The 13,302-nt window shown below is 50.2% G+C and overlaps 1 protein-coding gene across 1 annotated transcript; it reads left to right on the top strand.

The window, feature by feature from the left end:
* Window positions 1-2,885: 2,885 nt before the first annotated feature.
* LOC116282209 (leukocyte immunoglobulin-like receptor subfamily A member 5) lies at window positions 2,886-12,792 on the top strand. Its single transcript, XM_072968399.1, has 8 exons — window positions 2,886-2,972; window positions 3,129-3,164; window positions 3,354-3,638; window positions 3,785-4,087; window positions 5,827-5,943; window positions 11,150-11,202; window positions 12,031-12,270; window positions 12,352-12,792. Exons 1-8 carry the CDS (start codon window positions 2,939-2,941, stop codon window positions 12,496-12,498), a joined length of 1,215 nt encoding a protein of 404 aa, XP_072824500.1. The 5' UTR covers window positions 2,886-2,938; the 3' UTR covers window positions 12,499-12,792.
* The last annotated feature ends 510 nt before the right edge of the window (window positions 12,793-13,302 follow it).

Raw genomic sequence — 13,302 nt, 5'->3', positions numbered from 1 at the left:
AAGGAACAGAAGTGTGTGAAGCAGACAGAGCTGAGTCACTAGAAAACTTGTTGTGGACCGTCTTGTCCGTCCCTGGCCTGGTCTCCACGAGGCAGCTTCCAATGTGAGTGTGCCCTCCCGCCTGGACGTAGCCCTCTCCTGCTGCCTCAGACAGCAGCCTGACACACTTTAAACCTGGCTGTCCTCTCCTGCTCCCATTGCAGGGTTTTGTCCAGTCTTTCTTCTGTAGCTTTCTTATTATCCTGTTTTGATATTGCCCTCCTTTAAGATAATAGTGTCTCCTGACCTTCACTGTAGCTGCTGAGAAATACGTCACCCGAAGTCCCACTAGGAAGGCTTCCAGTGGGAGCTGAGCACTGTGTCTGGCTAGTGAGCGTCACCAAAACGCTGCTGCGAAGAAAACTCAAAGGTTCCGCATCAGAACCCAGGAGTCGGGACGCCTCCCCAAGTTCAGGAACGACGCGCTCACCAACCTGGCCCAGCCTTGACCGGAACTGCACGGGTGTCCAAGTCCACAAGCAACCACCGTCTCCCCACTCTTCCTCTCGTCCGTGTGGAAACAGTGAGAGTGCGTGGGTGATTTCAACATGGGGTCACGGACAGCCCCAGCCCCTCCGGTGGGTGCCGAGATGGATATCTCATCCAGTGGCCCTTAAATGTATACGAAATGGAATGTATCGATGTGAGTTTTTAATTAACATACGTTTAATGCTGAATATTTAATAGGCATACATTCTTAAATTGCTTGCATGCACAAGACTGCATTTTAAGCCCAGGTAGACCTCTTCCCTCCATTGGTGAGCTCTGTATCACGAACACGTTCTATAGGACATCACCAGACTTTGTCTGAAAGGGACCATAGGAAGTCACATCGCAGAGATATTTCCAGTTTGGTTCAGGACACCGCAGTGAAGCAAATATCACAATAAAGGGACCGCTATAAGCTTTCTGGCTTCCCAGCGCATATAAAAGTTACTGTAGTCTATTCAGTGTGCAACAGCATTATGTCTAAAAGAACCCCCAATTTACATACCTTAATTCTGAAACCCTTTAATTTTAAAAATGTCAAAAGAACTGCAATAGTAGGATCAAAGGTCACTGGTCACAGATCACCATACTAAATATCATAATCATGAAAAAGCTTCAAATATATGCAAGGATTACCAAACCGTGACCCAGAGACATAAAGTGAGCAAATGCTGCTGGAAAAGTGGCACCAAGAGACTTTCTCTACACATGGTTGCCATAAACCTTTAAGCTGTAATAAAATAAAATGAAATAAAATGCAGTATCTGCAAACCACAACGAAGCCAAGTACACCTGTAGAGGGCTGTCCGTCGCAAGGTCCACCAATAACAGGGTCACTCTGGGCCGCCCACTCCTGCTGGAGGTCCCCTCTCACACACCTGACCTCTCATAGAGGTCTCTCCCAGGGCTGTTCTGGGAGTCAGGCTGCTGCGGCCCCTCCTGCCCGGCAGGGTGCACTGTCTCAGACTTAGCATCTGCTCAGCGTTGCGCCATCAGGGATGGTCCAGTGGGAGCCTCACTCCCACACGTGGGGCAGACGCCCACCGCTGACGACACTGGATTGAGTCTGTTTCTTGCCACACGGGGGACGTTGCTCAGTGCTGACCAGGGGCGTGGGTCAGTGCACAAAGATAGCCCAGTGTCCACCCAGAAACAGGGGGAAGGGGGGCCACAGCTTCAACCTTCACCTGGAGCCCTGAGCCCTCCCACCTGGGAGGACCTGGGGGCCCTTTTCTGCCCACACAGGTGGGAACCACCTCCCTGTGACTCACTGAGGGTCCCAGGCACTCAGCTTTGTCCTCTGTTCTGTCTCATGGTTCCATGTCTCTTTCAGAAAACTTCATGTCTCTTTTTCTGAATGTGACTCTTCACACGTGCTTCAGAACTATTGCAGGTAGCACTTACTGGTATTTGGAGCAAGCAAGAGCTCTTGAGTGCACGCACAAAGCATGCACCTTGAGTGCGGACACCATGGTCCCCTCATGTCCCAAATCCATCATGTCTGAACCTGGTGTGACAATTAACAGTGACTGACCCCTCCACGCACTGGGATCTGTTTACCCTACAACTGCCCAGAGGAGGGCAGGTCATGACAACATGACATCACCAAGGGTACAGACCAGGAAGTTGGAGGTTCCTGTCCCAGATCACACAGACAAGGACAGATGGGTATTTAAAGGTCATCTTTTTCTTCAGAATCAGAGGTCCAGCCGAAATCACTGTCCCCTGAAATTTATAGGCAGGACCAGAGGATGCGGAAGAGAGATCTGTTCAACTAAGAAGGGGCACTGAAGAGGCAAGAATGACTCAGGGGCTTGTTCCCAGGAAGCTGTGGTGGATGCTGTTGCAAGAAAGAAGAGAGAAGTCTGTGATGGGGGCAGTGACGGAAATGAACCCACACTCCGGGGCCAGGAGAGGAGTCATGGTTCCTGCCCTTATTTCCCGGTGCTTCTCCTCTGTGCTCATTGCCCCCTTCACCTCCACTGAGCTGTAGTCAGACGTTCGATGTGCGTCTCTGCTGATCTGAGCTCTGCAGACCAGCAGGAACCTGCATCTGCCCTGAACATGTGAAGGTGAGCCAGGTCCATGGTGAGGACCCCGCAGGGCTGTGCTGATGGACGGCTGAGGACGAAGGAGGCCCCACAAGGAGGCTCTGAGAGGGAAGGGCGTGGCCTGGGCACCCTCACCTACAAGGGGCACCTCAGGGAGACACCGGGTCTCTTTGCTGATCTGTCACGGAAACGAGAGCCAGGCTCTCAAGAAGGGCAGTTCCACTTCCCGTGGGGAAGCTGACGTGACAGCCCCGTGACGGGGAGGACCAGCCTCCCCGCGGACACATCCTGTGGGTCTCCGTGCTGAGGGCACCGTGTCTCCTCCATCTGCACAGCCTGCACCACACGGAGGAGGCGCCATGACCCCCACCCTCACGGCCCTGCTCTGTCTTGGTGAGATTGAGGAGGGGAGGGCGGTCCTGGTCGGGGAGGGACCCTCCCACAGCCAGGCCTGCTCTGTCAGGAGGCCCCCGGGGCTCAGGACACTCGGGGGAGGGGAGGTTCTGCTCAGGGTTCAGGGCGACTCTCTCACAGGGACCTCTCTTCCAGGGCTGAGTGTGGGCGTGAGGACCCAGGTGCAGGCAGGTGAGTCTGTGCCCAGGTGTCCCCGCTCCCCCCTCCTCATTGTGGGGACGGGCCAGCCCCTCCCTGGGCAATGGGGATGGGGAACAGCAGCTCTGGGCTGAAGGATGGGGAGGCTGGGGGCTGTGGGGCTGAGAGCTGGGGGATGGGGGTGGGAATGTCTTGTGACCCCAGCCTCTGATTTCCTTCCAGGGACCCACCCCAAACCCACCATCTGGGCTGAGCCAGGCTCTGTGATCCCCTGGTGGAGGCCCGTGACCATCTGGTGTCAGGGGACCCTGGGGGCCTGGGGGTTCCGTCTGGATAAAGAGGGAAGCCAAAACCCCTGGGACACACAGCCTCCACTGAAGCCCGGGTACAAGGCCAAGTTCTCCATCCTACACATGACGGAGAAGCACGCAGGGAGATACCACTGTTACTATCACAGCCTCACTGGCTGGTCAGAGCGCAGTGACCCCCTGGAGCTGGTGATGACAGGTGAGAGGACACTCAGGGGTCCCAGCCTCAGGCTCTGCCCTCAGGAAGGGGGGCTGCTCCCAGGGCCGTGCCCCTCTCACCGCCCAGCCCTGGGGGAGGTGAGGGAGCCGTGAGCCCCACTGAACAAGCGGCCCCCTTCTCTCTAGGAGCCAACAGCAAGCCCAGCCTCTCAGCCCTGCCGAGCCCCGTGGTGACCTCAGGAGGGAACGTGACCCTCCGGTGTGGCTCATGGCAGAGATACGACAGGTTCATCCTGACTAAGGAAGGGGAAGACAAGCCCTCCGGGGCCCTGGACGCACAGCCACAGCCCAGCGGGCCGACCCAGGCCCTGTTCCCTGTGGGCCCCGTGCCCCCCAGTCCCAGGTGGACGTTCAGATGCTACGGCTGCTACAGGAGGAATCCCCAGGTGTGCTCAGCCCCCAGTGACCCCCTGGAGCTCCTGCTCTCAGGTGAGGAAGTCCCATCCCGGCCCCTCTGTGTCCTCATGATCAGTTCAGGGCCTGGCCCAGGAGAGCCCCTGTATGGTATGGAAGTAAGGGGGCTCCAAGGGCAGGTCCCGGGAGGATCATGCAGAGGGAGACGCACCCCTGAGAGGTGTGAGGAGGGGCCTCCCCGCTCTCCCCTTCCACGTGCCCTTCCCCAGAGCTCGCCAAGGGTGTGTAGGGAAGGCCGCGCTGGGGTTAGGGGTGGACACAGCAGGTACAGGAGGAGAGTGTGATCAAACACGGGGTCTCTGTGGGGAGCTCCTGTCCCTCGCCCTCTTCTGGCCCCCTTCCCAGGACCCTCTGGGGGACCCAGTCCCACCTGTATTGGCCCATCTCACAGCTGTGACTCAAGGGCCTCCCTGGGGCAGGGTGAGAGTGTGTCTGAGGATCTAATGCCCCCTCATTCCTCAAGCACAGGCTTGTGTCCCCGGGGGGCTGGGAGCTGGGGCAGAGATGCCAGATTGACCCCAGGGCTCTGGGGTTCCGAAGCTGCATGGCTGAAGGGTGGGGGGTCAGGGAGGGGGAGGTGTTGGGGCTCAGCCTGGAAGAGCGGCAGCCCGGCTGCAGTGGGCAGAAGCACCCCCGCCCTCACCTCCTGTCCTGGTCTAGTGTGAGGAACCCTCTGAGGGGATGCCCAGCGCTCTCTGAGAGGCTGGTTTGGGGCAGCTCCCTGACCATCTGGGCCCCAGCTCCTTCATTTGCAATCGAGGAGACTTCTGGCTCAACTCTCAAGGGGCATCTTAGTTCTGACCCTGCAGGTCACTGTCTCAGGTGCAGGAGGAGGGCAGACAGGGTTGGGTTGTCAAGGGCCCAGGGAAGAACAGAGCGCTGAGCACCCTGATGTCATGGTGCTTTTCCATCAGCCCCGTGGTACTCAGCCTGACCTTATGGAGGTGCTCTCGTGACAAAACTCAGAATCAAACAACAAGAAGCAAGGGCTGGGAGGTGGGGCTGCAATGCAACCTGAGCCCTGCCGCTTCCCAGCCGCGGGCGCGGGCAAGTCTGTTCCCTGTCTGAGCTCCCTGTCTGAGTTCCTTGTCTGTGAAGTGTGTCTCTTACCTGGGGCTCTCCTGGGCAGGGCCCTCAGAGGTTTGCTAAGAGATTTAGGTGAGACCATGGAAGTGACAGCCCTCTGCATGGGATGGGCCCACCTAGATGCTCACCCTTAAGTCCAGGCAGGCCCTGCCTGGAGGTGTGGGGTCTGCAGGGGAGGAGGACAGCTCTTGGCAGGACTGGGGACTGGGGACGGCACAGGGTCCATTCTAAGCAGACCCGCTTCTGAGCACTCTTGTTTTGGTCCCCCGAAGCCTCTGATGGTTGGAGAATGGGAGTGACAGCTCAGGAGAGGCTGGGACACATGAGGACCAGGGGACAGGCCACTCCAACCAATAAGGAGTCCCCAAACCCAAAGCTGGCTGACAGCCTGGAATGCAGCATGAGAACAGCACAAGGGCACCTGCAGTCCCAGGGTCTGGTACCAGCCTTGCCACTTCCGGGCTGGGTGACCTGGGACACACGATTTACCTCTCTGAGCCTCAGTTTACGTGTCTGCACAATGGGTGGTGTTGGGAGGGGCATTCACATGTTGTAGGTTTGTTGTGAGAGTTAGAGATGAATGCACAGACCCCAGCACACACCTACAAACAGTAGGTGCTCAATCAAATGGCATCATCGGTTCATTCATTGCATCCTTTGTGCCCAAGGTCTTGGAAAGTACCAGAAAGTTTTGATTGGGGTCTCTGTGACCTTTGTCTTGCTGCTCTCCCTCCCCCTCATCCTCCTCATCCGACACAGGCAGCAGAGCAAACGCAGCAAGTCAGGTGGGTAGAAGATGCAGGGTCTGGTCTACCTGGGAGGGGAGACCTTACTCCAAAGACCTTTCAACTGGCTTCATAGGGAACCATCCAAAATGTGGCACCAAAAACATGGCCAAACGTTCAGTTTCAAAAATTCTAAAATTAAAAAGTCCAAAATTTGTAGGAAGTTCTTTCCCACCCAACTTCCACTCCATAATCTTCTTGGACAGTGATCTGGGGCTCCCGGGAAGAGTGATTGGGAGGGGAGGGGTCCTGCCTGGAGGTAGCACGGGTGGGGGTATCCAGGACCTGAGGGACCATGCTGGAGATGGGGGGGGGTCACAAGAAGGTGTTATTGTCAACCAGGAGCCAAGAGCCGTGGGGAGTGGGCACAGTGGTGAGGGGTGGAGGAAGATGTGGAAGCAGTTGGGAGGTTAGTTGCTTTGAGAAAATATGTACATATATTGGGGATAATGGGAGCCAAGATGTTCCAGCTTTGTGAAGGGATTTATATATATGCAAAGGCAGTTGGCAAGAAGAAACCCTGAGGTGTTCTACAGGATTTAGAAATGTCAGTATAAACTCATTTTTAAAGTACAGGCATAGCAGTAGTTACGGGTGTAAGTGTTATCAAGTCTGTGCACACCCGTGTGACCACATCCATCCCAGCTACGTCCACCAGCAGGACCCAGACACGACGACAGCCCAGTAGCCATGAGCAAACCTACCTTCCATTTTGGTTTCTAAACACCACCCCCTGTTACAGGGTATTAGGGCCCATCATTTGGGACGGGGGGAGTACCGAGCATCTTGTCATGCCAGAAAGTGCAAAAATTCCCAAAGAATGATGGAGACGAGTCAGAATGACACAGGAGCCAGCTGAAAGGAACTCCCTCTGGGAAAATCAAGAATAAGCTGAGCATCCGCGTAAATGAGAAAACTGGATCACAGTGCGCTGAATGAAGCAGAAGTCCTTCAGTTCACAGAGATACACGCCAAGTGAGTGAAGGCGCAAGTGAGCAAATAAACGGGGAAGAGGAGAAAGCCTTAGAGTAGAATGCCGACTAATCACTGCAGAAGGAGCAACAAACAGTTCCACGGCATCTGACGAAGACACAAACATCTATCTCCAAACCAGTCAGGCTTTAAGGGAAAGCTGAAGGCGACGCCTGGCAGGTACTCGCTTGGCCAGGTGGTCAGAGGGCACATCACCAGGGCTGGGAAGGGTGAGCGTCCTAGGCTCCTGATACGGACGGAGGCCACCACAGCCTCATTTCTGGGATGCTCATCCAAGAATGCGTGGCCCGAGCCTGGTTGGCAGTGGACCTTGGAGGGAACCAGGTTGGGGCTCCCCCTAGACAACATGAATCCCATATCCTTGAAGGCGGTCAAGGCCACAAGGGACAGAGAGAGACTGAGGAGACTTCCAGATTCCGGGAGAGTAATAAACAGGACAACCACAGGCAACATAGATTTCTGGGTAAAATTCTGGACCAAAGGGAAAAAAAGAGGCTCTCAGGCAGTTGGTCAAAAGTGAATTCGGAGTGAGGATTTCGGGAAAGTGTTGCATCAGTGTAGACCTCCAAATAGGGAGTTTAGGGTCATACAGACAAGTGTTTGTGTCTATGGGAGGCACACACTGATGTATTCAGGGTAATGACGCATTATATCAGAAAAACGATCTATCTATCTATCTATCTATCTACCTACCTACCTACCTACTTATCTATATATCTATGTATCCACCTATCTGCCTACATTTATGTGCATGTATATAGATACATACAGAACAGATCTCTCTCTTTCCCCATCCCCCATCCACTCATGTCATTCTATACCTGCATCTCCATCATTACACCTGCTTTTATGTCTATCTCTATGTCACTTTGGTAAAATATTACTAAATCAGGAATATAGGTCAAGATGATGTGGGGGAAAACAATTCCTAAAACTTTTCCTGTAAAATAATAAAATTAGCATAAAATCATTTAGAACGTGGAGATTTAATAAGAACAGCCTCAGAATTTTGAAAAATGTTCTTTTGGATTCATAAACCTTATTTAAATCATCCATGCAAGTTATGTGTGTTCCAGTTACTCCTGTTTACCTTGAATTTCCAAATGGACAGGGCTGGGGCGAGGGGTGTATGACCTTGTGAGGGCTCAGATCCTCTGAGATTTTTTTTTACTTTTTTTTATTGAGTTATAGTCATTTTACAATGTTGTGTCAAATTCCAGGGTAGAGCACAATTTTTCAGTTATACATGAACATACATATATTCATTGTCACATTTTTTTTCACTGTGAGCTACCACAAGATCTTGTGTACACTTCCCTGTGCCATACAGTACAATCTTGTTTATCTGTTCTACATTTTGAAATCCCAGTCTGTCCCTTCCCACCCCCTGCCACCATGGTAACCACAAGTTGGTATTCTATGTATGAGTCTGTTTCTGTTTTGTATTTATGTCCTTCCTTCCTTCCTTCCTTCCTCTCTTTCTCTCTTTCTTTTAGATTCCACATATGAGCGATCTCACATGGTACTTTTCTTTCTCTTTCTGGCTTACTTCACTTAGAATGACATTCTCCAGGAATATCCATGTTGCTGCAAATGGCATTATGTTGTCATTTTTATGGCTGAATAGTATTCCATTGTATAAATATACCACTTCTTCTTTATCCAGTCATCTGTTGATGGACATTTAGGCTGTTTCCATGTCTTAGCCATTGTATATAGTGCTGCTATGAACATTGGGGTGCAGGTGTCTTTTTGAACAAGGGTTCCTTCTGGATATATGCCCAGGAGTGGGATTCCTGGCTCATATGGTAAGTCTATTTCTAGTCTCTTGAGGAATCTCCATACTGTTTTCCACAGTGGCTGTACCAAACTGCATTCCCACCAGCAGTGTAGGAGGGGTCACTTTTCTCCACAGCCTCTCCAGCAGTTGTCATTTGTGGACTTCTGAATGACAGCCGTTCTGAGTGGTATGAGGTGATACCTCATTGTAGTTTTGATTTGCATTTCTCTGATAATTAGTGATATTGAGCATTTTTTCATGTGCCTATTGATCATTTGTATGTCTTCCTTGGAGAATTGCTTGTTTAGGTCTTCTGCCCATTTTTGGATTGGGTTGCTTGTTTTTTTCTTATTATGTCGTGTGAGCTGCTTATATATTCTGGAGATCAAGCCTTTGTCAGTTTCATCATTTGCAAAAATTTTCTCCCATTCCATAGGTTGTCTTTTTGTTTTACTTATGGTTTCCTTTGCTGTGCAGAAGCTTTTAAGTTTCATTAGGTCCCATTTGTTTATTCTTGCTTTTATTTCTATTGCTTGAGTAGACTGCCCTGGGAGAACATTTTTGAGATGTACGTGAGATAATGTTTTGCCTATCTTTTCTCTAGGAGGTTTATTGTATCTTGTCTTATGTTTAAGTCTTTGATCCATTTTGAGTTTATTTTTGTGTATGGTGTAAGGGAGTGTTCTAGCTTCATTGATTTACATGCTGCTGTCCAGTTTTCCCAACACCATTTGCTGAAGAGACTGTCTTTATTCCATTGTATATTCTTGCCTCCTTTGTCGAAGATGAGTTGACCAAAAGTTTGTGGGTTCATTTCTGGGCTCTCTATTCTGTTCCATTGGTCTATATGTCTGTTTTTGTACCAATACCATGCTGTCTTGATTACTATAGCTGAACAGTATTGTCTGAAGTCTAGGAGAGTTTTTCCTCCAGGCTTTTTCTTTTTTTTCAGTAATGCTTTGGCAATTCTAGGTCTTTTGTGGTTCCATATAAATTTTATTATGATTTGTTCTAGTTCTGTGAAATATGTCCTGGGTAATTTGATAGGGATTGCATTAAATCTGTAGATTGCCTTGGGCAGTGTGATCATTTTAACAATATTGATTCTTCCAATCCTGGAGCATGGGATATCTTTCTGTTTTTTAAAGTCTTCTTTAATTTCCTTCATCAATAGTTTATAGTTTTCTGTGTATAAGTCTCTCTCTCTTTTTAAATCGATTTTTATACATAGTGGCTAACATTTGTAAATCTCAAATTCCCAAATTTATTCCTTCCCACCCCCTTTCCCTGGTAACCATAAGATTGTTTACTATGTCTGCAAGTCTGTTTCTGTTTTGTAGATTAGTTCATAGTGTCTTTTTTTTTTTTAGATTGCACATGAGTGATACTATCTGGTATTTTTCTTTCTCTTTCTGGCTTACTTCACTTAGAATGATGATCTATAGGTTCATTCATGTTGCTGCAAATGGCATTATTTTATCCTTTTTATGGCAGAGTAGTATTCCATTGAATAAATATACCACAACTTCTTTATCCAGTCATCTGTTGCTTCATTTAGGTTGCTTACATGTGTTGGCTATTGTATACAGTGGTGCTATGAATACTGGGGTGCAGGTATTTTTTTCGCATTGGAGTTCCCTCTAGATTTATACCAAGAAGTGGGATTGCTGGATCATAGGGTAAGTCTATTTTTAGTGTTTTGAGGAATTTCCATAATGGTTACACCAAACTACATTCTGACCAGCAGTGTAAGAGGGTTCCCTTTTCTCCACACCCTCTCCATTTATCTTCATAAACTTTTAAGTGATGGCCATTCTGACTTGTGTGAGCTGATACGTCATTGTAGTTTTGATGTGCATTTCTCTGATAATTAGTGATATTGAGCATTTTTTCATGTATCTATTGGCCATTTGTAGTCTTCATTGGAGAAATGCTTGTTTAGATCTGCCCATTTTTGGATTGGATCTGTGTATAAGTCTCTTAATGCAGCCCTGGAGGCTGGGTTCCGGGGTAGTTTAGAAGATAATTTCTAACTTTGTGTAGGTGCTTCAGATCTTGAAGCTAAGACCAGAGCCCCCAGGAAAGGTAATTTCTCCCCAAAGAACTTCCCCCAACTGGCCAGCTCCACCTGTAGCTCCTCCACCTAAGGTTCTTGTTTCTCCCCACTCAGCCCCAGCTCCATGACTCACGTCCAAGAGGAGAATCAGGGTAATTGGAGAGGATGGAGGTCCTGGCGGGAGATGGGGCAAGGGGCCTGGGCGGGAAGGGCTCTGGGCTTCGGGAGGTGGAGGTGTGAACACTTCTCTGTCTCTGTGAGCCCAGGCACCTCCCTGGCCCTCGCTGGGTCTCAGGCTCCCCACCTAAGGGTGAGAGGGGTGTGCAGGGCTGCAGGAGTTCAAGAATCTTCGCATGAGACAGAATCTTATCCTCCAGACACTGCCACAAGAGAGTCCCTGACTGAGGAGGACAAGCAGGTGGAGAATCGGGTGAGCCCCCTGCCCTGTCCAGGGCACCCACACAGTCTTCCAAATAAGCTAAATCCTCGGATGCTTCTTCCTCCCATCATTCAACTCTCAGCAGCATCTGACCTCAGCCTTCCTCTTGAAAGGTGACACCCTTGGGCTGCTGGGACCCCACTTCTCAGTGGGGCTCTACTGACACCACGTGGGTCCCTCCTTCTTGGTCCCTCTACTTGGGTCCTTGTAACGGTTAGTGCGTCCATATCCCCTGTGGTATTGCACCCAGGGACAGTTGTACAGTGTGTGTGCAGCACAGTAGAGTTCAGGGTTTGAGATCCTAAGGGTGGGGTCTGAGAGGTGCGCCTTTTCTCACTTGCACCAAGGCCCCTGTAGACTGGCCTGTCCCTGCACTGGGACCCCTGCCCTTCTTTATCTCTGTTTACTCTTTTCTCCAGTCTCATGGATTTAGACGTAGTGGAACTGCACAACAGTGTGCCTTGGGTGTAACATCTCCCACTTCCCCTCAATGCTCACCACCTCCAAAAAAAATCCAGTATTTACTCAGTTCTTTCTTTCTCTTGTCCCCACGTCGATGTCCAGACATTTGGGTATTTAGTGTGTATGTATGTATGTATATGGATGAAGTGAATGAATCAAAACCAAACAAACGTCCTTCAAGACGCCTAGTTTCCCCCACACGAGCTCATTCATTTATTCAGTCAGTGAACAAGTGTTTGTTAGGGATCTGTATTTGGCAAGGCTCAGCCTTAGCCTGGGTGACATAAACATGAATGAAAATGTGTCTGAGAAAGGGAGTCATATGGTTGGATTTATGTTTTAAAATCAGCTCTCTAGCTTCAGGGCAGAAACCTAACTGAAGAGGGACAAGAGCGGAGTCAAGGAGAGGAGTTCCACCCGCTCACGATCTCCCCGCCGCAGAGCCCTGGTGGTGGAGATCCCCAGGGAAGGACGTACGCCTGGGTCAACCACTCAAGACGCCAGCACGGGGTGGACCCCCTTCCTCCCCCATGTTCAGAGCAACTGCTGGACACAAAGGACAGACGAATAGGGGAGGAGAGGCAGATGGACAGTCAGGTGGGTTTTTTCTGTTCCAGGTGCCCTGGCTTTTCCCCTACCTCAATCACATACCTAACTCTCACCCTCCTGCTCCCCCAGGCTGCTGTGTCTGAAGCCCCCCAGGATGTGACCTACGCCCAGCTGACCCACTCGACCCTCAGACGGGAGACGACCGCACCCCCTCCCTCCCAGGCGGGGGAGCCCCCCGCAGAGCCCAGCGTGTACGCCACACTCGCCATCCACTAGCCCAGGACAGGACGCAGACTCCCCACTCCCAGGAGGGAGACCGCAGGGACCCCGGGAGGCAGGGGGCTGCCCCATGGACACACATCTAATGCCCTGAGCCCAGGGATCTTTCATAAGCAAGCAGGATACCCTGGGGCTTTAGAAGTCACCCTGTGCTGAAAACCAAGATAAACATTAACGCTATATTTTTAGAAACAAAGCAATACACTTCTAAATAACCAATAGGTGAGAGAAAAAAACCGCAATTGAAGACAGAACTTTTTTCATGTCACTGGTAATGCAAATCTTACACACCAAAACAGACTGTCACTTAAATGATAATGCCAATGGTGTACGTCAAGATCAACCGGGAAAACTAAGTGCCTAAATGATATTATCTTTTAAAAATGAAGAAAGCCAGAAAATCAGTGATCTAAGCAAACATATACAAAAGTCAGGAAAAGAAATAGCAAATTCACCCCATGACAGTGGACAAAAGGCTATACTAATAAGAAAAGTGTGTATTTATATGGAAAGAATTAAAAAAGAGGAAAATATCCATTCTATCAGTCTGCTCGGGCTGCTAGAACAAAATATCACACACTGGTGGCTTAAAGAATAGAAATTTATTTTCTCACATTCTGGAGGCTGGAAGACCAAGACTAGGGTGCCTCATGTATGGTTCCTTTTTCCTTGGGTGTGAACAACTGACTTCTCGCTGTGTCCACGTGACCCTAGCTTGGTGTGGGTGTGTGCGCGTGTGTGTGCAGGAAGAGAGAGAGCTCTGGTGTCTCTTCTTATAAGGCCACTAACCCTATCTGACCA

Source organism: Vicugna pacos, chromosome 9 (genome assembly GCF_048564905.1).
Source record: "Vicugna pacos chromosome 9, VicPac4, whole genome shotgun sequence".
In the NCBI taxonomy this organism is placed as follows: Eukaryota; Metazoa; Chordata; class Mammalia; order Artiodactyla; family Camelidae; genus Vicugna; species Vicugna pacos.
Note: the sequence above shows the minus strand (reverse complement) of the source record. Positions and strands in the feature narration are given on the sequence as shown.

Excerpts from the sequence above, each read along its gene's own strand:
- LOC116282209 (XM_072968399.1), top strand. The coding sequence starts at position 2,939 with ATGACCCCCACCCTCACGGCCCTGCTCTGTCTTG. Across the intron at positions 5,944-11,149 it reads GAGCAAACGCAGCAAGTCAG|ACACTGCCACAAGAGAGTCC; the intron begins GTGGGTAGAAGA and ends CTTATCCTCCAG. Across the intron at positions 12,271-12,351 it reads AGAGGCAGATGGACAGTCAG|GCTGCTGTGTCTGAAGCCCC; the intron begins GTGGGTTTTTTC and ends CTGCTCCCCCAG.